This window comes from Heptranchias perlo, chromosome 17 (assembly GCF_035084215.1).
Source record: "Heptranchias perlo isolate sHepPer1 chromosome 17, sHepPer1.hap1, whole genome shotgun sequence".
In the NCBI taxonomy this organism is placed as follows: Eukaryota; Metazoa; Chordata; class Chondrichthyes; order Hexanchiformes; family Hexanchidae; genus Heptranchias; species Heptranchias perlo.
The window spans coordinates 52,879,254-52,903,423 of record NC_090341.1 but is presented as its reverse complement, the minus strand read 5'-3'; the positions used below and the strand labels follow the sequence as shown (position 1 = coordinate 52,903,423).

The 24,170-nt window shown below is 47.8% G+C and overlaps 1 protein-coding gene across 4 annotated transcripts in view; it reads right to left on the bottom strand.

Annotated features, from left to right (window-relative positions):
• Positions 1–264: 264 nt before the first annotated feature.
• LOC137334312 (DDB1- and CUL4-associated factor 1-like) overlaps positions 265–24,170 on the bottom strand; it is a 124,888-nt gene continuing 100,982 nt past the window's right edge. For 2 of the 4 annotated variants that reach the window (XM_067999001.1, XM_067999003.1), the window contains 6 exons: positions 21,915–22,008; positions 19,012–19,116; positions 17,315–17,388; positions 13,398–13,502; positions 11,296–11,557; positions 265–5,176 (listed from right to left, as the gene is read on the bottom strand). In XM_067999001.1, the coding sequence (XP_067855102.1) occupies positions 5,118–5,176; positions 11,296–11,557; positions 13,398–13,502; positions 17,315–17,388; positions 19,012–19,116; positions 21,915–22,008 (699 nt within the window). In that variant the 3' untranslated portion in view covers positions 265–5,117. The remainder of the gene's footprint in view (positions 5,177–11,295; positions 11,558–13,397; positions 13,503–17,314; positions 17,389–19,011; positions 19,117–21,914; positions 22,009–24,170) is intronic. The other 2 variants (XM_067999002.1, XM_067999004.1) reach the window with 1 other exon arrangement.

The window sequence follows — 24,170 nt, the reverse complement described above, 5'->3', positions numbered from 1 at the left end:
GTAAAAGATTCCACAGCACTATTCGAAGAAAAGCAGGAGAGTCCTGGCCAATATTTATCCCTCAACCAACATCACAAAAAGATTACCTGGTCATTATCACACTGATGTTTCTGGGATCTTGCTGTGCGCAAATTGGCTGCCACATTTCCTACATTACAATAGCGATTACACTTCAAAAGTACTTCGGGACGTCCTGTAGTCTTTCTTCCCTTAAAAGGAGGGCAGAAAACAAAGCCTGGGCCAATAATGACACAAATGCACAGGTGTGATTCCGTAATCTTTATTTGTTTGATTTCCTGTAATAAAAATATTTTAGCTGAATTCTGTACAAGGCCTAATATTCTTTTTACAGTTTACTTTTTGTGCTTTGTATCACTCGCTCGTAAATTACAAGAAAATGCACAAAAAGAGCTCTGGCCGGGTGAATGCACAAACCAGCCCCAGTTCCTGCTTGTTTTTTTTTGCTCACTGACGAGCTTTCGCTATTTCTCTTTTTTTATATAAAAAAAGGATTTTAAAATATCATTCATATGGGGAAAAATGCACTGATACAGGTGTACTTTCACTAACAGTCCACATCAGGGCTGGGCAGTAGCATGAGTTACACTGTACCTCTCGACCAGGTCCAGCAAAAACAAAAACGGAAAAATAACGCAAGATTGTGTCTTTAAAAAAAGCACCATCCTCCACATGACTTGCCCTGGTACCACTGCACACGACCAGCATTCCTTGCATTCTAGCACCATTTAGTGGCAGAAACTTGGTACTACGACCAATTGGCTCAAATGTCAGCAGCTACTGTCAGGGGAAAGAGAGGCAGAGGATTAAAAATTAATCCCTTGTTATTAATGGGGTTTCCCCATGTCCTTTTTGAAGGGTTAGTTCAGTAGCACTACTAACCTCGTCCCTTGCTTGCCCACAGACGACAACAGGTACGTCAGTGAGACTTAGAACGTTGCTCTGAATCTGTTCCACTACTGCTGTTGCCTAGACATTGGGGTTCAAAAAAGTAATCTGAAGCATGCCTGCAGCAAGGCTGGTTAGTGCCAGGCCCAACTCGCCCAGGGTAGGAGTTTCCACACCAATGATGATGATTGTGATTTATTAAGGTGTTAAGATGTATTGGGCCTTTTTTCCCCCCTGGAGAGTTCTATGTTCATGAGATGGACGATAACACTGGAGAAAAGGAGCATTTTCCACTTCAGGCACCAGTGTCAGCATCTAGCACTCTCAGGGCAGGTACAGCATTGATTAGATACAGAGTAAAGCTCCCTCCACACTGTCCCATCAAACACTCCCAGGTCAGGTACAGCATGGGTTAGATTCAGAGTAAAGCTCCCTCCATATTGTCCCATCAAACACTCCCAGGGCAGGTACTGCACGGGTTAGATACAGCGTAAAGCTCCCTCCATATTGTCCCATCAAACACTCCCAGGGCAGGTACTGCACGGGTTAGATACAGCGTAAAGCTCCCTCCATATTGTCCCATCAAACACTCCCAGGGCAGGTACTGCACGGGTTAGATACAGAGTAAAGCTCCCTCCACACTGTCCCATCAAAGCACCTCAGCACCAGCTTCTGAGGCACGTCCTATTACAGGACATTCAACCGCCTCGAGCCCTGCAATCTGGTCCTCGAAGCTCAAGCACCTTAGTCCTAATTGCCCTTACGTTTCTTATTCGCTGGTTTGCCCGGTTTGAATTTCATGGGCCTGGAGGTTTGAGGAGGGCCGTTTTAAGCACTGGGGTGGGGGGACAATTCCTAAATCAGAATACCCAGATGCTGTACAAATAAATGGGATTTAAATTAAACACATTTAAACTTTGTACGTAGCACGTGGCTCTATGGTACACAGAATGCAGCCCGCAGACACGCCCTAATGCACCTGTGTGACATTTCCCACATCAGCCATCCTGTGGTCACTTGAGCAAGATCACTAACTGAGCCTCATGGGCCCATTCCCACCAGCAGAAAGATGGAGACTTCCCGAAAAAACATTTTGCATAGAACTCTTCTAGCCAATAGACAGGGGAGACTTTCAACCCTTCCACCTGGGTTGGATTTGAATTTGGGTCCCAGAGATGAAAGGACTGTGTGTCACACCCAATTCCCACCCCCAAGATACATGATTATTTTTAAATATACAGAAGGGACAGATTTAGAGCACTGCGTCCAGCTCAGATACTTATGGTCCTTACTCAAATCTATTAAACAATGTAGGCTAATCTGTCATAGGATGGCACAGGCCTCAATATTCTATCCCCTTCCCCCTCCAAATCATTGTTTGCACACAATACTCGGTTACTGTATTAACTGGGACCAGACGATCACAGTCACTCACTTCTTAGATTGGCTAAGCTTCTGATTGGCACCAAGACTTGATCTCAGCTCTACTCCCAGATGGCAGGGGTTGAGGGGAAGCCCCTTAAAAGGGACGAGGTGGGGGAAATCTATAAACTACAGTCATTATTTCAAGATTTCAGGGATTCGGTTCCAGTCTTGACTGTCGTAAACCGCGGCTAATGTCTTCATCTAGAAGACAGCGAGTGGAAAAAGACCGGCAGGAAACAAAATGTGCTTACATAGAATGTCCGGGGTCAACAGCGGGGTCACTGTACAATCAGACAATGGAGACAGCACTGAAAGATGACCAGTTACAGGATCATGACAAGGTAATCTCAAATGGGAGCACAATCGATCTTAATTTTGCTGGAAATATAATTTGTCACCCTCTCCTGATTCATTGCAATGAGGATCAATTCACAATTATCACCAGCAAACTAATGATCAGTGACTCAGGTCGTTGAGTTAAGGCGGGGTGGGGGTTATCTCATTGCGAGAGACTTGTATAGCTGTGGGTTACAATCCCGTGGGGAAACTATTCCTCTACAGCTTTGACTGCCCAAGTCTGTTGTGAGGTTAGTGAGATATAAAGCCTAGTGCAGCTTAGGGCACAGACCTTTCACCTCTGACCTAGAACTGAATTCAGTCCAGACTGATGGGATGGAAGTCTGCTCCCTCTGCACAAACCGGGCCGGGACCGGAGAGTCACCGCACCCCTGGGCCGGGGCCGGAGGACCGGAGAGTCGCCGCACCCCCCGGGCCGGGGCCGGAGAGTCGCCGCACCCCCGGGCCGGGGCCGGAGAGTCGCCGCACCCCCCGGGCCGGGGCCGGAGAGTCGCCGCACCCCCCGGGCCGGGGCCGGAGAGTCGCCGCACCCCCCGGGCCGGGGCCGGAGAGTCGCCGCACCCCCCGGGCCGGGGCCGGAGAGTCGCCGCACCCCCCGGGCCGGGGCCGGAGAGTCGCCGCACCCCCCGGGCCGGGGCCGGAGAGTCGCCGCACCCCCCGGGCCGGGGCCGGAGAGTCGCCGCACCCCCCGGGCCGGGGCCGGAGAGTCGCCGCACCCCCCGGGCCGGGGCCGGAGAGTCGCCGCACCCCCCGGGCCGGGGCCGGAGAGTCGCCGCACCCCCCGGGCCGGGGCCGGAGAGTCGCCGCACCCCCCGGGCCGGGGCCGGAGAGTCGCCGCACCCCCCGGGCCGGGGCCGGAGAGTCGCCGCACCCCCGGGCCGGGACCGGAGAGTCGCCGCACCCCCCGGGCCGGGGCCGGAGAGTCGCCGCACCCCCCGGGCTGGGACCGGAGAGTCGCCGCACCCCCCGGGCCGGGAACGGAGGCACAGACTGTTCGCAATTTTTTCTGTTCATTTCACAGGGTCAGTGTTTCTTCTTTCTTTACATATTGAAGAAAGTCAGTGGAGTTAGGACAATGAGCAAGGAGTGAATGGAGCATGTGTATATTTTGCTTTGAAGAGAGAGAGAGAGAATGTAATAAAAGAAAATATATATACATATAATATAGTGTGTATGTGTGCATATGTATACATGTATGTATCTTGTATGTGTATTTGTTTAAATACATGTTTCAGCATGTGTCCAGCTGGCATGTTAGCTCTAACAGTCATGTAAACTGCACTGTAAACTCAGAATTGAGGAGTGGCCATTTACTAACCCCGCCTCAGACAGTTACAGCTTCACTCTCCAGCAAGGATGCAGCACGACCTGTAAAACCTACAATTCGGTTTAACCCACTTGGCCTTCATTCAATTGTGACAAAGAGGCGTCTCAGACAGCCAGGTAATGGATGTTGTGGGGTTTTTCTTTTTCTCTCTTCTGGAAAGGAGTGGGGTGGGGGGGAAAGAGAAGAGAGGAGTAAAACCAGATCAAGTTAAAACAAAAAGGAACAGAAACAAAGGATTCCCGACATTCCTCAGTGTGTATCTTGATTGTCGATGCAGGTTGAATCTGGGCGAGGGTGTGCCCCATCAGAGGGAAATACTGGGACACAATTGCCATTCGCACTCGTCACGTGGAAGTTCGATTAAAGCCGATCATTTATTGGCACATCCGTTGCCTCTCAGGATCCTGATTAATTTATCAACACTTATTGTACTCAGGAGGCCACGGCAACTAAAGCATAAACTATATTCTGTAACACCAATCGAGAGGGTCCCTCATGTTAAAACAGCAGTAACGGGATGCAGTGAGCAGGGCACTGAGCTCAGTCTGAAAGCTTTACCCTGGGACAATACAATTGGTAAATTATGGCCCATCTCTTCATTATTACCACCCTCGATATACGGGTCTCCTTATAAACCTTCCACTCTTTTTTATATATATATAATATATACACACACGCACACACACATATAAACAAATGTCTCCTAGAAAATCCATTTAAAAAAAAAACAAACGGTTCTCCGTTTTAAACGCACGGTGTCTCCACTCCATGAAGCTGCTTGAGGGTCGAGGGGGAGACACCGCGCACGCACAGCGCTCTTCCCCCCACCCCACCCCCAAGATTATTTCACAGCTCCACAGCCCGCGGGAGCTGACCAGTCTTTGCAGCTTCACATGACTCGACGGGAAAGTTACAACCGGATTGATAATTAATCATTTTTTTTTGCTTCTTCTCTCTCTTTCCGTGTGTGTGTGTCAGGGTTCAACTCACAGACCCTGAAGTAAAACGTTCATTACTCTCGCTATGCTCCGCTACCCCCACTGGGCCATCCCTCAGGCCGAGATCTTTATTCCTGCCGGGTCCATCAATCCGCCTGGCGGAATCATTCATTCAGGGACAGGATGATGTCATCTTCCAGGTCAGAGTTATCCGAGGTATCCGCTGTAATAAGAAAATGGGACAGAGTGTAACCATTGCAGCAGGGATCTTTTACAACAAAGCATTCAAAGTAACATGGACATTGTGCCACGAGTGGAGTTTCACTATCAGGAGTTAGCTGACTGACCAATTGTATGGGACATTTCTTGTTGCTGAAATTTCCGACCCTTTCCCTCCTCATCTCCTGAAGCCACTGATGTGTTGGAGTAACGTTCACAGGTGCTAGGATGTAGTTGAGGTGCTACAATAATATTGTAGCACCTCAACTACATCCTAGCACCTGTGAACGTTACTCCAACACATCAGTGGCTTCAGGAGATAATACAAACTCAACTATTCCAATGCTCTCCTGGCCGGCCTCTCATCTTCCACCCTCTGTAAACTTCAGCTCATCCAAAACTCTGCTGCCCATATACTAACTCACACCAAGTCCTGTTCACCCATCACCCCTGCGCTCGCTGACCTGGTCCACGAATGCCTTGAATTTAAAATTCTCGTCCTCATGTTCAAATCACTCCACACCCTTGCCCCTCCCTCAGTACCGCGCAGAAGTGTCAGCCTAGATTATGTCCTCGAGTGTTTGGAGTGGGATTTCGGACTCAGATGAGAGTGTATTATTGAACCAAGGCTGACACTTTTACTGGATAACTAAAGTACTGTACTCAAAGGAAAAAACAGCATTTATATTGAGATGAAGGAAATGATGAGTGCTTTCAATGTGGCGTTTAATCACGCCCCTAACTACATATCTTGCAATGTTTATTTCAAACTCGGTGATTTGCACTTTAATAAGACAGTTGCTGATCAGCGAGAATCCATCCAGGTTAAGTGAGAATGAACAGTTCTCATCAGACCGACCGAGCACGTCTGTTTTCAGAGCGCACTGATCAGCTGGTCTGCGGAGGGAATCTTCAAATAGCAAAACTTGCACTTCTTTTAACCAAGTGAAACGTCCCAAAGGAGGGCAGGCGATTGAGTCCCGAGCATGAACTGGGAGAAGAATTGAGGTGCCTGGAAGCTTGGTCAAAGAGGTTGGTTTAGAGGAGACTTTTGAAGCTGGGATGTAGCAAAATGGAGGGGTTCAGGAGAATGCCAGGGCACAGTGGTGTGGCACTGCCGCCAGCAATTCAGCGGAAGGGAGGGGGAAAAGAAAATGCACAAGGTGGGTCCACGCTTAAAATCACCACGGAGACAAATTTTGGGGGGGGTGGGGGGGGGGGGGGGAGAAAGATAGTACATTACACTTCCCACCTGAAATCCCCGCCCATGAATACTCAGAGGTGGAGAGTGCGTTGCATTCCAGCAACTTGATCTCACACTGCTGCCATCCTGTAGCAGAAGGGCATTGAGAGCTTGCAAGATAAGGAATCACATCTGTTGTATAGTGCTAATATAAATGGCAGATTGTATTGGTAGGGCAGTGTGTAGGTTGAGAGTTCAAATCCCACCAGGGCATTTTGTGAAAAGGAATTCAATAAATCTAGTAATTTATGGGCTGGCAACAGAAAATGACCTTGAAAACAGCTGGATTGTCGTAAAAACACAACTGGTTCACTAATATCCTTCAGGGGAGGAACCTGCTGCCCCCTACCAGGTCTGGCCTACATATGACTATATTCTGTGGCGAGTGGCTCAACTCCTGACTCCTCAAAGCCTTGCCATCATCTACAAGGAGTTTGATGGAATATTGTCCACTTGCCTGCAGGCTCACCACCATCCAGGACAAAGCAGTTCACTTGATCAGCACTTCACCCACTAGCCTAAACACCCACTCCCTCCAACCCCAGTGCACCGTGGCTGCAGTATGTACTATCTATAGGATGCACTGCAGCAACTCGCCAAGGCTTCTTCGGCAACACCTCCAAAACCCACGACGACCACCACCACCCAGAAGGACAAGGGCATGGGAAAAAGTCACGCACCATCCCTACTTGGACATATATCGCCGTTCCTTCATCATTGCTGGGTCAAAATCCTGGAACTCTCTAACCAACAGAATTGTGGAAGCATCTTCACTACACTGACTGCAGTGGCTCAAGAAGGCAGCTTAACACCACCTTCTCAAGGGCAACTAGATGGGCAAATGCCTGCCTTGCCAGCAACACACACATCCCTTAGTTGACTCTTCATGACCTCTGAAGTGGCCTGGCAAGACACTCAATTGTACAAGCCAATCAAGAAGGCAACTCACCACTATCTTCTCAGAGCAACTAGGATGGGCAATATAGGCAGCCTTGCCAGTGCTGCCCACATCCCAAGAACAATTAAAAAAGGTTTCAAATCATTTCTGTCTGTGTCGGCCTTACCTCTTACCAAAACAAACAGTGGCTTGCTGAAACTCCTGCTAAATCTAAGCCCAGACTTTTTAAAAAAAACCTATATAAAAAAGGACTCAGTTATTTGATCTCCCTGTATCTAGTCTCTCCACATCTCGCACTGCCTGTCACTGAGTGAAGACCTGCCAATACTGTGCTGTTAAAAATAAAGTTCAAAGCAAGGCTTATTTAAATTGTTCGTGGCTGCACTGATGAAAATAGCAGAATGTTCTGCATTGTGAACAAGCTAATGGTTCGTCCACTGTGAATGTCTGAAACATTCTACTGTGCGATTCCTAATGACACAAATTCCTTACTGGTTACTGTATAGTGCAAACAATTCAAGTGCCTATGTGTACATTCGAAGTGTTGATTGTGGCTTTTGTATTTACGAATTGTTACATTGTCTGGGAACCTCAACTTCAAAAGAGTTGAGTGCTAAAAGAATGACACTGAAAAAGTTCTACACTTCTGATGATTTCTGTTGTTTGACAGAATGTTCATCTTTAACACTTGGCTCAAGGAAGTTATTTCAATTCACATCATGTCAACACAAAGTGACAAAATTACTGAACCTGGTTTGCCTGTCTGAAGTGCTTACATAGGGAAACTGACCCAGAATAGACTTTCCTCAATATAGCTGTATAAATAAAATGATGCCCTTTTGTCCATTCATAATCAACAATCTCAATGATCTGTGGCTATCACATGAGCACTAAATCAGAGCGTTAACTGATGCTGGGTATCCTCTGATTTGTTTCCCGCTATATAATTGAATGGGAGATTCCGTACCAATTGGTGCTCACCTTGTGCCTCAGTCTGGTCCACTGTCCCAGACCCGACTACTCCAAATGCTAACAACCTCCCCCTGAACTGCCTCGAGGGGTTAGGTGCTCCCAACCCTTGCCACTTCTCTCAGACTGCCTGCCCCCTCCCAGACCAACCCCTCTTCACTCCCAGCCTCCACACAGTCCAGGTGTTTTCCAGGATCCATTCCCAGTCTGTGCTGAGTTAGCTGGCCTCAGCTGGGGTGCCAATGGGGGAGCTACAATTGGCTTCAGTGTCCCTGGAACTAGGAAATGGAGTATGAGCCAGAGTTCCTGTACCTGACTACCACCCAGTGACTATTCGAAAACTGGATGTACGTGAATGTCAGGAACAGGGACACAGTGATGCGTCCCCATCAACTGTCGACATCAGCATTCATTGTCTAGGTGTAAACAGGAAGAATGGACACAGTGGCGAGGTTCCATGGATTGGGGGTGGAAAGAGAGAGAACAGCAGCTCCTGTTACCTGTGGAGCCACATCCCAGCAAGTCAACACCTTGATGAGTAGAGAAATGGGCAAAAAAAGGCTGCGAGCAGCTATTCTGACGCCCATTGTAGAGTCTAAAATTTGATTGTCGGAGCAATGTGCTCCACAGTTACATTCGGAGACAAAGCTTTGATGAGCAAGGAGATGCAGAGGTTTCCTTGGCCGACATCTTCCTCGTGCTTTCTGGATGAGGGCTGGTGTCGGCTGATGCCTCAACACTGGAAACAACCTGGACGTACCCAGTTTCAGGAGCCAAGATGGCCATTTTGGGCAGTTCCAATGGGGGCACAGGTCGAAATAACACAAACCACATGCCCCGGGGCTTAATTATTAGGGGGCGGGGGTAAACCTGTGCCCAGATGATGGTTGGGCACAGATGTAAGATCCCACCAAGTGAGCAGGATATCAACGAACAGCAACACTGCAACTACTTGTGGCCAATACTGGAACCAGCTGTGCAGGGCCCAGAAGGCACCAGTGAAACTCTACCATATAATGCATTGCCACCCTTTAGTACATGGAGGGGAAAAATGCCTCAAGCGTTACTGCTGTAAAGGAAAAAAACACTGGGCCTTGTTTCTGATTGCAGGGCAAGATCCGAAGGCCACAAGAGGAGCCAATTTGGAATACGCCAATTACAGGGTGTTCTGAAAAGATTACTGGGCGGGCAGGAGAAAATTCACTCGACCACGGCTATACTCACGGTCTCTCAAGGCAATGTGCCAACCAGTTCGTGTAGAAAAAGAATGGCTTAGTTTAAAAGGAACAGGAGGGGGTTTGTGACTGATTTAAGAACATAACTGGGGCAACCTCCATCCAGCAGGCGTGGGCTCAAAGGACAAAAGCTGCCCTCCAAATTCAGGTAATCTCATCCGAGAGGGTGGCTGACATGGGAAGTGAGAAAATAGTACACCTGTGCGGAGGGGAAGGGGGGTTTTAGAGCTGAGGCAGAGCAGAGGGAGCTTTATTCAGCATCTGATCAGTGGCTGTACCTGACTCGGGAATGACTGACACCGAGTGCTCAAATTCAAAGTGCTTCACTCCCCACCTTGATGAGCGCCAAATTTGGAATAAGAAAAGGACGGACACAACAACAACTTGCATTTATATAGCGCCTTTAATGTAGTAAACGACCGTTATCAAACAAAATTTGACACCAAGCCTCATAAGGAGATATTAGGACAGGAGACCAAAAGCTTGGTCAAAGAGGTAGGTTTTAAGGAGCGTCTTAAAGGAGGGGAGGTAGAGAGAGGCGGAGAGGTTTAGGGAGGGAATTCCAGAGCTTGGGGCCTAGGCAGTCGAAGGCCCGGCCGCCAATGGTGGAGCAACGAAAATCAGGGATGCACAAGAGGCCAGAAATGGAGGAGCGCAGAAATCTTGGAGGGTTGTAGGGCTGGAGGAGGTTATAGAGACAGGGAGGGGTGAGGCCATGGAGGGATTTGAACACAAGGATGAGAATTTTAAATCGAGGCGTTGCCGGACTGGGAGCCAATGTAGGTCAGTGAGCACAGGGGCGATGGGTGAACAGCACTCGGTGCGAGTTAGGATATGGTAACAAGGTAACTGCTGGCACATTGAGCCGCAGTGTTAAATCTCCACAGAAGTTGTTGAACTGAAATGTTGGCTCCAGACTGTTCCACTAAGAACTAGAAACTGGGCAGATTTATTTTTGTTTGGTGGGAGTGGGATTAGAAGGGGAGCAAGTTCCACATGGCACCACCAGTGTCGGGGCACCAGTGGACTGAACCATCGTCAACCAGTGAGTTTGTGCCACCAATTTGTTGACACCCCACGCCCCAATCCTCACCTATGCCACCGCAGAGGTAAGGAAAATGCGGTGCATCTCAAGGGCCTCCTGGCAGCTGGCTTTAGAAGAGCATTGGTGAAAGCTTGGGTGGAGTTCAGTGGCCCAACGACAGTGCATGGGATTTAGGTGTCAGCCATGGCTCAGTGGCAGCACTTTCGCCTCCGGGTCTGAAGGTTGTGGATTCAAGTCCCACTCCAGAGAGTTGAGCACATGATCCAGGCTGACACTCCAGTGCAGTACTGGGGGAGTGCTGCACTGGAGTTAAACCAAGTCCCCATCTGCTCTCTCAGGTGGACGATCCCATGGCACTACTCAAAGAGCAGGGGAGTTCTCCCCGTGTCATGGCCAATATCTATCCCTTAACCAACATTGGGTCATTATCAAATTGCCGTTTGTGGGATCCTGCTGTGCATAAATTGGCTGCCGTGTTTCCTACATTAAAACAGTGATTACACTTCAAAAGTACTTAACTGGCTGTAAAACTCTTTGGGACGTCCTGAGGTCATGAAAAGGTGATATATAAATACAAGTCTGCCTTTCCTACAAGGAAGTGGAAGGTGAGAAAATGGAATCTCAGCCTCATTAATCTACCACCAGAATTGCCAGACATAAAAAGGTAGGAAGAGGATTTGGGAGGCAGCTGAAACTATCTGAACTACTGGTATGTACAAGTGGGATGACTTACAATCTCCAAGAATGTCTGTATCTTCATCCTCCCAGTCGTCGTCCTCCTCCTCTTCCTCCTCCGCATCCTCTTCGCCATTCCCCAGCAGAGCTTCCAGCTCCTCCTCGTCAGATGGAGAGAAGTCGCGCTCTCCATCCTCGGCCGCATTTGCTTCACTCCCGTTATTTTCGTCCTCCCCGTCCAGCAGCGGGTCGGTGTCTAGGTCATCTTCGGAATCGTCGTCATCATCATCGTCATCATCGTCGTCCTCTTCCCCTTCCTCCTGCGACAGTAACTACATCACTAATTCTGTACAATATCTAGCCGCTGCTTCCTTCAATCAGTTTGCATCAAAATACTTAAATCCCAATATATTAGGAACATAGGAACAGGAAGAGGCCAGTTAGCCCCTCAAGCCTGTTCCCCCATTCATTTAGATCATATCTGATCTATAGCTTAACTATCTACCCACCTTGGTTCCATAACCTTTAATACCCATACCTATCAATCTGCTTTGAAATTTTCAATTGACCCCCAGCCTCAACAGCTTTTTGGGGAAGAGTTCCAGATTCCCACTACCCTTTATGTGAAGAAGTGCTTCCTGACATCACCCCTGAACAGCCTGGCTCTAATTTTAAGGTTATGCCCCCTTGTTCTTAAAGTCACTACTTGTTTTTCATACCTCTTCTTAAAGTGCCAACTTTCGCCTCGCCTGGGCACTGGTTCCACAGGCTAGAGGCCCTTTGATACCCCGCCCAAGTGATCATTGCTCACACGCCAAGTCAAAAGACATGGAGTATCAGCAGGCTGTCTGTCTGCAGTAGCCCATCCTCTAATCACCCTTTCCAGGAGGGGACATTGATAGTAATCAGGAGCAGGAGCGCTGGCTGATCTTTCCCCTGCCTAGCTCAAAGGGTGGCAAAGCCAACTGTAGCTCTGCAGCTGGTGCCCTGGCTGAGATCAGTTACCTCGACACAGACCAGTGACCAAACCTGGGACCAGTCCGGTCTGCATGGCTCAGTAAAATGCTGGACAGAGTGTTTACCAATTGAAGGGCTGATGCTGGGCAGAGAAGCTTGTTTACTGACCCAAGAACACAATCACCCATGGCCTGGGCCCATAATCTTGCAGTTATGTTCTGCCGCACTCAACGTTTTAAAGACCACTGGAAAGAAAAGACTCAATGGAGACGAGACCACTGCTGCTGTTCTTGTTATTCTTCCCAATGAAATTCAGGTGCCTAAATTGGCATGTTGCAAACAGCACATTAGCAGGAAATGAACTCTCGACTGCTGGTAGTTCCAGGGAATTCTCTGCTTCCTGGACAGGCCATTTTTAGATTTCAGCTCAGAGACTGACACTGAAACAAACCTTAACATTACAGTAATATGTGACTCTAAAGATCAGGGGTAGCTTTATTACTGTGAGATTAACTTTATATTATTAAAACATTTGAATTGGAAAACTATTGTTGTTTCTGCTCTCGGTCTTTGCTTTCCCTCCCACTCTCTCTTCCCTTGATACTTAAAGGAATACTCCTGTTCTTCTGCTGTCCATCCTTTATCCCATTTTTCTGCACACAGCTAGGACCCACAGAACTTTAAAACTGGTGCCTGAATGGCCGAAAGGCTGTTCTTTCAGGCCAATCAGGAGACTTGGCGTCTTGCACTGAGGCTTGTTCAGCTGGTATAGGGGGCAGGGATGGGGAGGAAGAGTACCAACCACGAGCCGGCTCCCTCTGCTTACCCCGATAGCAGAATCAGGAAAGAAGTCCCAAAGATAGCGGTCTCCTGCGATGAAAACTGAACATTCACACCCTCCTCTCCACCCCCCACCATTGGATCTGGTCACACCGTCGGAGTGATCAGATAGATCTCAGACATGAAAATACTGACTGATGTTGGGCCACAAGCAGCTCACACACCTGACAGAACAACTCAACGATGCAGTCAGCTCATCAGCGCCGAGGGTTAAAAGTTAAAACGATCGGTTTTAGCAGCAGTTCACTCATGGCCGCAGCCTCACACCAATTGGGTAATACCGGCTGATAATCACACCCTTAAAAAAACTGAACAGTCGTGGCTAAAACTAAACGTGTGAGAATCGATCAACGTGGTACAGACCTGATCCTCCTCTTCATCCTCTTCCTCAGCCAGCCGCTGACGTCCCACTTCGTACAACCTGCAGACAGTGTCCATTGACAGGGCATCCATGCTGCTGCCTTGGTTCTGCAACATATTGTGGAGCATTAATAGACTGAGCAGCATCATACGCCATTTAATAACACTGGTGTGTAAAAATACCAGCACGGCTTTAAATAAAACCCAATAGGCAGCTTCAATTACACCTGACCTGGGAGTGCGAGCCTGGTCCGAACCTGACCTGGGAGTGCTAGCCTGGTCCGAACCCGACCTGGGAGTGCTAGCCTGGTCCGAACCCGATCTGGGAGTGCTAGCCTGGTCCGAACCTGACCTGGGAGTGCTAGCCTGGTCCGAACCTGACCTGGGAGTGCTAGCCTGGTCCGAACCTGACCTGGGAGTGCTAGCCTGGTCCGAACCCGACCTGGGAGTGCTAGCCTGGTCCGAACCCGACCTGGGAGTGCTAGCCTGGTCCGAACCCGACCTGGGAGTGCTAGCCTGGTCCGAACCCGACCTGGGAGTGCTAGCCTGGTCCGAACCCGACCTGGGAGTGCTAGCCTGGTCCGAACCTGACCTGGGAGTGCGAGCCTGGTCCGAACCCGACCTGGGAGTGCTAGCCTCCCACAGCAGGTACCAGTAATGGTGGCCATTGTCATAAAAACCCACCTGGTTCACTAATGTCCTTTAGGGAAGGAAACCTGCCGTCCTTACCCGGTCTGGCATATAGGTGACTCCAGACCCACAGCAATGTGGTTGATTCTTAATCGCCCTCTGAAATGGCCTAGCAAGCCACTCAGTTGTAAAATCTCGCTACAAAAAGTCATAATAAAAATAAAACCGCATGGACCACCCGGCATCGGATCGTTAGGCACCGGACACGACAACGGCAAAACACCAAGCCCAGTCGACTCTGCAAAGTCCTCCTCACTAACATCTGGGGACGTGTGCCAAAATTGGGAGAGCTGTCCCACAGACTAGTCAAGCAACAGCCTGGACATAGCCATACTCTCAGAATCATACCTTTCAGCCAACGTCCCAGACTCACCATCCCTGGGTATGTCCTGTCCCACCGGCAGGACAGACCCACCAGAGGTGGCGGTACAGTGATATACAGTCAGGAGGGAGTGGCACTTGGAGTCCTCAATATTGACTCTGGACCCCATGAAATCTCATGGCATCAGGTCAAACATGGGCAAGGAAACCTTCTGCTGATTACCACCTACCGCCCTCCCTCAGCTGGTGAATCAGTCCTCCTCCATGTTGAGCACTGAGGGTAGCAAGGGCACAGAATGTACTTTGGGTGGGGGACTTCAATGTCCATCAAGAGTGGCTCGGTAGCACCACTACTGACCGAGCTGGCCGAGTCCTGAAGGACACAGCTGCCAGACTGGGCCTACGGCAGGTGGTGAGCGAACCAACACGAGGGAAAAACTTACTTGACCTCTTCCTCACCAATCTACCTGTCACAGATGCATCTGTCCATGACAGTATTGGTAGGAGTGACCACCGTACAGTCCTTGTCTTCAGTTTTCACACTGAGGACACCATCCAACGTGTTGTGTGGCACTACCACCGTGCTAAATGGAATAGATTCAGAACAGATGTAGCAGCTCAAAACTGGGCATCCATGAGGCGCTGTGGGCCATCAGCAGCAGAATTATATTCCAGCACAATCTACAACCTCATGGCCCGGCATATTCCTCAATCTACCGTTACCAACAAGCCAGGGGATCAACCCTGGTTCAATGAGGAGTGTAGAAGAGAATGCCAGGAGCAGCACCAGGCGTACCTAAAAATGAGGTGCCAACCTGGTGAAGCTACAACACAGGACTACATGCATGCTAAACAGCGGAAGCAACATGCTCTGGGCGGAGGTAAGTGATTCCACAACAAACAGATCAGATCAAAGCTCCGCAGTCCTGCCACATTCAGTCGTGAATGGTGGTGGACAATTAAACAACTAACGGGAGGAGGCGGCTCTGTAAACATCCCCATCCTCAATGATGGCGGAGTCCAGCACGTGAGTGCAAAAGACAAGGCTGAAGCGTTTGCAACCATCTTCAGCCAGAAGTGCCGAGTGGATGATCCATCTTAGCCTCCTCCCGATAGCCCTACCATCACAGAAGCCATTCTTCAGCCAATTCGATTCACTCCACGTGGTATCAAGAAACGGCTGAGTGCACTGGATACAACAAATGCTATGGGCCCCGACAACATCCCGGCTGTAGCGCTGAAGATTTGTGCTCCAGAACTAGCTGCACCTCGAGCCAAACTGTTCCAGTACAGCTACAACACTGGCATCTACCCGACAATGTGAAAAATTGCCCAGGTATGTCCTGTCCACAAAAAGGACAAATCCAATCCGGCTAATTACCGCCTCATCAATCTACTCTCAATCATCAGCAAATTGATGGACGGTGTCGTAGACAGTGCTATCAAGCGGCACTTACTCACCAATGCTCAGTTTGGGTTCCGCCAGGACCACTCAGCTAAAAACCTCATTACAGCCTTGGTCCAAATATGGACAAAAGAGCTGAATTCCAGAGGTGAGGGGAGAGTGACTGCATGTTGACATCAAGGCAGCATTTGACCAAGTGTGGCACTAAGGAGCCCTAGTAAAATTGAAGTCAATGGGAATCAGGGGGGAAACTGTCCAGTGTCTGGAGTCATACTTAGCACAAAGGAAGATGGTAGTGATTGTTGGAGGAAAATCATCTCAGCCCCAGGACATCGCTGCAGGAGTTCCTCAGGGCAGTGTCCTCGGCCCAACCATCTTCAGCTGCTTCATCAATGACCTACCCTCCATCATAAGGTCAGAAATGGGGATGATTGCACAGTGTCCAGTCCCATTCACAACCCCTCAGATAATGAAGCAGTCCATGCCCGCATGCAGCAAGACCTGGACAACACCCAGGCTTGTGCTGATAAGAGGCAAGTAATATTTGCGCCAGACAAGTGCCAGGCAATGACCATCTCCAACAAGGGAGAGTCTAACCACCTCCCCATGACATTCAATGGCATTACCATCACCATCGGGGGGGGGTCACCATTGACCAGAAACTTAACTGGACCAGCCACATAAATACTGTGGCTACAAGAGCAGGTCAAGAAGCTGGGTATTCTGTGGCGAGTGACTAACCTCCTAACGTACCTGCCCTAGGAGTGCTAACCCTAGTCTGTACCTTACCTGGGAGTGCTAACCTGGTCTGCACTCGATGTTAATGATAGGTGCAAATTATAAGAAAAGTCTCATCCAACAGCGAAGCTCCTCACTTCAACGCGCAAAAACAAGAAAACAAACACATTTCTATGTTGGAGGGAACATCACTTTGAGGTATAAAAGGGACAGATGGTTTTGAGCAGTCCCACTTTCCAAAGAGAGGACAGTTAATAATTCTTTTTAGGTAATGAGTTAGTGTTTACAGATGGAAAACATACAACAGAGATCCCACTCCATCCCAAACCGCCAACTCATGAAGATTGAAAGTCAATGACGAATTCTCTCCGTGATTTAGTGCAGCATCAAGGTCCCATGTTTGATCCCCAGTCTGTGCTAAATTTTTTGGGCAGCACTGGGGGCATTATAACTGGCCTGAGCAACTCTTGAGCCGGGATGGGGAGACTGGGGGAGTCAGCCAAGGAACCTGCTCCTGAATCGCTATTTAGTGACTCCTGCTGGAAATGTGCGCGCTGTCAAGCTTGGCTGTACTGTCCTCCATGGTCTGTTAACACTCATGTGATATGGCCTCTCTTGGGCGAGATACTGGGGGACAATTGGTGCCCTTCCTTCAGCAGGGAAAACATACTTAAATATATTTTTAAAAAAATGATCCCCTCCCACCAGAAATGACAGTTTGAGAGTTAACAAGGTCTGCACACTGTAGACCGGAGCCTGGGCCTACCTCAATCACAGCCAGATAGCAGTCCTTTGTGTCTGTGCAAAGATCGAAAATGTTCCTCTTCACGTCAAGTGTTGCTTTAAAAATAAGGTTTGAAAGACACAAAATTTCAAAAACTGCTTTGCTGCAAATCACAAGAACATGTTACCTCATCATCATTAACTGTGGAAAGTTAAAACCAGTCAGGAGGCTCGATCTTGATGGACTGGCTGCAGATCGCTCTCCTCCCATCACCCCACACCCAGCCCCGTGTGGTGTGAAACGTTTTACTACGTTAAAGGTGCTATATAAATGCAAGTTGTTGTTATTGTTGAAATTGGCCTGGAAATGTTGGTTAAAATTTATCTCTGCATTTGATCTTTTTGTTTGTTTTAAAGGGAGGTGGTCACCAATTTGGGAGGGGAAATTTTAATCTGTTGAGCACTAGCAATTTGCTGGAAGAGCCCAGCATCGTCTATTAGTGCTTTAGGATGACAGCACAATAAAAGCTCAGTCACATTCAAAAAGGTTCGACAAAAGTTCAGACTGGGGGACCAGGAGGTGCCTCACTTCTGGGACTTGGATTCCAATCCAGCCCAGGCTGATGGTATGAAAGCCTCCTTTGATTGGCAATGGTCCTGTGTATAATGAGTTCAATTCATGTTCCTAGTGAGCATGGGCACATACCGCAAAGCTGCCTCCAAGCCATCACTAAATTGGCAATCTCAAAGGACACGGGATCGCTGGTGTGGGAAATGAGAAAATGTCAGTGATGCAGTAGGGAGCATTCTTGAGGTTGGGGCTGAAGCCATTGTTAGAGCAGAGCAAGCTTTGCTCTGTAACTAACTGTACGGTACCTGTCCAGGGGCTGCTTGATGCCGGCACTGGGTGCCTGAAATGGGGAAGTGTTCCATGCCTCACCCTCACCTCGATAAGTACAAAAAGCAGTGATTACCCTCCAACTAATGCAACAAAATTGAATAGGAGTCCGAAATACATGGAATGTTACCTAATGACACGTAATAAACTTGTGATCACAGAGGAAAGCAGCGCTTTCAGTACTAGAAAACCAGCAGCAGTTAACTGGTAGAATAAGCAGTCACACAGCGCCACATACACGGAGTCACTGAGTGTTTCATATTCGAGTGCAAAGTAGCTCCTAAACATTGACAAGTTCTTCTTGTGCTGAATTCTCACTCTTCAAACCGCGGGATGGATTGAACACAAGCAGCAACATTGGAGCAAATGTGCGGTTACAAGTCGCAAAGACTTTACCATTCCAGCCCGATGGACACTGGGTGGCTCCCAGTGCTGTGCAGCCAGCATCTGCTTAACTTTACCATTTTCTGTGCTTGGCTCTGGAGGTGGGAAATAAAACTACACTGTGTCAGGGCATTAACGCCAACCTCTGGAAACATACACATCTCCTCGCCAGCACTGCAGCGCCATCTCTGGGGGGGGGCGTAATGTAAACGGTGCATCAGCAGGACACTCAGCACCAAGGTGCACTGAGGAAAAGATGACATTGGATGGGTTGAAGTACCAAAGTCAGGGAACTTAAACTCCAAGGATACCACAAACAAGCTGGCTGCAACATCAAAGGACCCTTGGAGTAACCATGCACCTCATACAATACTAATCCAACAGCCCCAGCAAACTAGTAACCAGCAACAGGAAATGAAGCAGCTCTCACCTGGAGCCAATCTGAACATGCGACTCACCTATTGGTTTGTAATCAGTAGCATCAAAGGTCCTGAAAGAGGATCCAAAAGGACTTTTCATTCGCACTTCTATCAAATCATCTTCATCGTCCGCCTGCAGCATAGCTGGAACACAAAATGGAATCAGATAAAGAACTGGCATTCACATGGCATCATGCCACATCTCAAAGTGCTTCACACATTACTTTGAAATGCAATGTCTGTTATGTTAGCAAATGTGGCTGTCATTTTGTACACAGCAAGATCCCACAAACAGCATAGATAGAATTACCCAGAAATTACAACACAGAAACCAGCCGTTCAGCCTGTGTTAGTGTTTATCCTCCATATGAAATGAACAATGATGTTGAATGATGAGGTTGGTTGAGGGAGGACTGGGATACACACACGTGCCTCTTGTACGAGTTAGCTGCAACATCAGATAATCCCAGAACAGCATGCACGATCTACAATATCAATCCAAGAGCCAGAAACAGGAAACGCCCAGCTCTTCAAATGGTGCCACGGGATCTTTACACACAAACAGCAGAGACCACCAGGCCCACTGAACCCACCCCATTCCAGATGTGGTGCAACCACATACACCACTGACCCATCCCCAGCTACGCAATCACCTGAAAGGGGCCCAAAAAAGGCCAATTCAGGATAAGCTCCAGGAAACTCTTCTCTGACTCCCCAAAGTAAAGCAAAGCTCCATGGGACCACAAAAGCCCGTTACTGATAATCATCCCAGCTAACTGATAACTTACCCTATATAACTGGAAATGTCTTCTTCACTCAGGCGCTTTTCAAGTTAAAGGACTACAAGTGAATCCATACCCACCGCACATTTCAGTATTCTGTTTCAGAGGATGATGACTCTTCTGTGAAAAGAAATACTTCCTAACATCTAATCTAACTAACTTTATCTAAGGATTTTATGTATGCATGCCCCTTAGTCCTGCCATCCCTCCCCATCTCAAATAACCTAGCCCACTGCACTCAAATAATTCTTTCATTATTTTAAGAACCTTGTTTCTCCAAAGTAAATAGCCCTAACACTTAGAGCCTATCCTGCTCATTGAATCATAGAATCTTACAGCACAAGAGGCCATTTGGCCCATCATGCTCTTTGAAAGAGCTCTCCAATTAGTCCCACTCCCCTGTTCTTTCCCCATAGCATTGCAATTTTTTCCTTTTCAAGTATATATCCAATTTTCTTTTGAAAGTTATTATTGAACCTGCTTCCACCACCCATTCAGGCAGTACATTCCAGATCATAACTCACTGTATAAAAATTTAATGCATCCTCTGGTTACTGACCCTCCTGCCAGTGGAAAGTTTCTCCCTATTTGCTCTATCAAAACCCCTCTGCACCCTCTCCAAGGTCTTGAGGTCCTTCCTAAAGAAGTAAATACAATACTCCAGCTGAGGCATAACCAGTATTTTATGAAGGTTTGGCATAATTTCCTTGCTTTTGTACCCAATGCCTCTATTAATAAAGCCAAGAATCCCGTATGCTTTTTATTTTAAAAATAATCGTATCAACTTGTCCTGCCACCTTCAAAGATTTATATATATGGTAATTAAGATCCTTTAGTCCAAGTATCATTCTGGTAAATGTGCTATGGACTAGGGCCTTAATATTCTGGACTAGGGCTGGGGAATCAAATCTAAACACAATATCCCAAGTATGGTCACACCAAAGCTTTTTATAGCAGATGTATGTGCAATGTTTTATATTTGGTGAACTTAACAAAGTAGCCTAAAATCCTACCTGCCTCCCCTACAGTTGCTTCACACTGCTTGTGAACCTTTAATGTTAAAAATTGCAGACAGTTGGTCTCAGGTCTCTCGCTCTCAAGCCATAACCGTTAAAACGTACCTCTGCATGACTTAAAACATACCTCTGCATGGCTTCCAAACCCAAATTCATGACACCCTGTACTTGTCCACATTGAAGAATATCTGCCAAATGGGCCCACTCCCCATACTGATCTAGATCAGTCTGCAACCAACTGCTCCAGTCTAAAATATCCACCAATCTCAGCCAAATGATGGGAGTCGGTGAGATATCTGATCTGAATGGCAGTAACTCCAACACATGCAGCACTCCTGCATTGAGCTAGCTGATCTCATTCGGGACGTTATTTTTTTCTTTAAAAAAGTTCAGGGGCCCTGGGCTATAGATTTTGGGGGGGGGGGGGGGGGGGCGGGGGAAGGAGAAGTCGACGACGACAAGGGAAAATTGTCCAGGATACCTGCTCCTGGTCACTATCCTTGTGAAAAGCGTGCATCTGTGGACATCGGGTCAGTACAAGCAAGTGCGTCCAGTGATCAAACGCCTGCTGACACGCACAGTCCAGATTTGCACATTAGGGACAGCCATTAGACTGAGGCTTTGGAGAGTGTCTAGTGCCTGTGTCCAGCAGTACATTCTGAATGAAATCCAGCTTTCACAAACACACTAGTTGGTTGGAGGGGTGGGGAAGAGAAAGTCACCTGGGTCAGTCCCTTTACAAAAAAGGGTGTATCAGTGAGCCCCACCAGCTCTCTTCCCCACCCCGATCTAAAGCAGGCATGTAGTTTGCCGCCCGGAGGAGGCAGCAGTGAGGCCCAAGGAACTTGGGAGTGAAGCAATGCAGTGGTAAGTGATGAGTGAGTTCATAGAAGATCCAAATTTATTTTGACGCAAAACTCTGATGCACTGAACAGATCAACAAAACATAATGCTGCCCGTCTGCCAGATTTTACGATTTCATTTAGCAGATGGCAGACAGGCATTCAGACTTAAAAGATTTAATTTTTTTCCCCTTCAAAACATAGAATTACACAGAGCCGATATCCTTTATAAAATGATCTCCGCTAATTTGAATAAATCTTCACTCTCTTCACTGCGCACCCCCCCACCCCACATCTCTTACCTCCGTAGATGACCGTGCCTGTGTTGTTGAAGACAATGCGACACTGGTCTAATGCTGGGACCATGTGCAGGAGGTGGAATGTCCGCAGGTCCCACTGAAAGACAGCTGTTGTTAAGGAACCCACTCTGCCATTGTTTGATTATGAGCCCATCCCCCAAAGCAACATTTAAAAATGTCACCAAACACGTGGATTCGGGGCGTACGTCACTCAGAGTGCGTGATGTACAACCTCCAGCTAGAACCGAAGCCCATTCCCCCAAAACAACACTACAACACACCCCTGCACAGCGATGTTCAAACTGCTGCCAGACAGGTGCACTGTAACCCAACCCAACAATTCTCTCAGGAAAACCCCAGTGCACTTGTGTCTGCCTAATCGCCATAGGGTGCGGTGCTCAGACCCTGATTCATACTGAACCAGAAACTCCATCAATGTGCACAGCTATAGTAATAGGCAAACCTGTTTGATTTTTCTCTTCCAACAATTCTCAAAAAATATGCTTAGACCATGACTATTAATTCCCTGTTTGGATTTGTATCTGCGGAGAGAGGAACGTAGGATTAATGTTACAGGTCAATGACCTATTATCTGACAAATGGTCATCAGCCTGAAACGTCGACCTTACCTTCCTCTCTTCACAAAAGCTGCCAGACCTGCCGTGCGTTTCCAGCATTTTCTGTTTGTATTTCAGGTTTCCAGCATCGCAGTATTTTGCTTTTGGTCTTACTTGATTTTAGTTTTCTTTGAAATTTGAAAAAAAGACTTTTCTTTGTGGACCCAGCTTAAAGCGAAGGGGTTTCGATATTGGTGGGGCAAAGGAAAGCTGTGAGGGCAGAGCTCCGTCATGGATCATTGCTGAAGCACCATCCTCTCAGTGCTCCGTCTCACAGTGTAAAAACACCAAGAAACCGCTGACTCAAATGGATCCAACACTGGTGCAAAACAAGATTCACAATCCAGACTGCCGAGTACCGCAGCTCAATGGTTTCAATTTACAGCAGGGCCTTCTCTTCCCCTTAGATGAACTCAAAAATCCATCATCCTACCATCGTAATTCTACATAATCCTGCCTTTTAGTGCCCCACTTCAGTGTTGTCGCTAGGATTTCAGTGAAGTGCAAGGCAAGTACTAGGTCTGCAATAAAAAAAAACACCCAGCAGCAAAATGAGATTACAGGTTTTGTCCACTCAAATTCTGGTTGTGTGTTAAAAGCATTTGGAGCTGTATTACATTGGGGTGAAGTACTCTTGATGGTGGTGGGTGGTGCAATTTGTGATGAGTTAAGTGCACTTCACAACACTGAAGTGTAGTGGATTGAGTGTAGTTTTTCCCAAAGTGTATTTGGACCAGTATGTTAAATAAGCCCAGTGATGTCACTCTAGTTGCATCTCTGAAACAACATATCTAACAGCAGCTTAATTTACAGAGGTATGGTAGCTCACTGGTTAAGGCAGTGGACTAGTAATGCAGAGGTTGTAAGTTCAAATCCCACCATATTCATTTTTAAACTGAATTCAATAAATAGTCGTTTGTGGGCTAGCACCAGGAAATGATGTAAAACCCAACTGAGTCACCACGGGAACCTGCCACCCCTACCTGGTCTGGCCTATGTGATGTTTCCCACACTCTGCAGCTGATCTTAATGCCCTCACAGCAACCAGGGATGGGCAATGAATACAGCCTTGCCAAGTGTCACCCACATCCCAAAATAAAAAGTTAGCAATGATAATGTTCCATCCCAGTGCAGGAGGCCAGATTAATGTACTCCTTTTCATTATTGCAAATTAAAATATATTTTACAAAGACCCCTACCGGATAGGGCATATAAAGTCAAGATATGGGAGAACTCTCCTACTCTTCTTTGAAAAGTAGCATGGGACCTTATTCGTCCACCCTAAAGGGCAGAAGCCGGCTCAGTTTAATGTCTCTTTCCAAATGACGGCACCTCCGACAGTACAGCACTCCCCCAGTACTGCAACGGAATGTCAGCCTAGATCACGTGCTCAAGGCTCTGGAGTGGGGCCTGAAACCACAACCGTCAGATTCAGAGGCGAGAGTGCTACCCACTGAGTCAAGACTGACACACAAGTGAGCTCTTTCAGTAGAGAGTATGGGGGAAAATTTTTGGGATGGGAACCTGTGCACAGAAACAGTTTGTTGGTGCACCCTGGGAACTGTACCCCAGTTAAAAATCGACACCTTCAGAAGAGGAAGGGAGCTTTCTCCTCAAAACAAAATCACTCCAAACTTCTCTA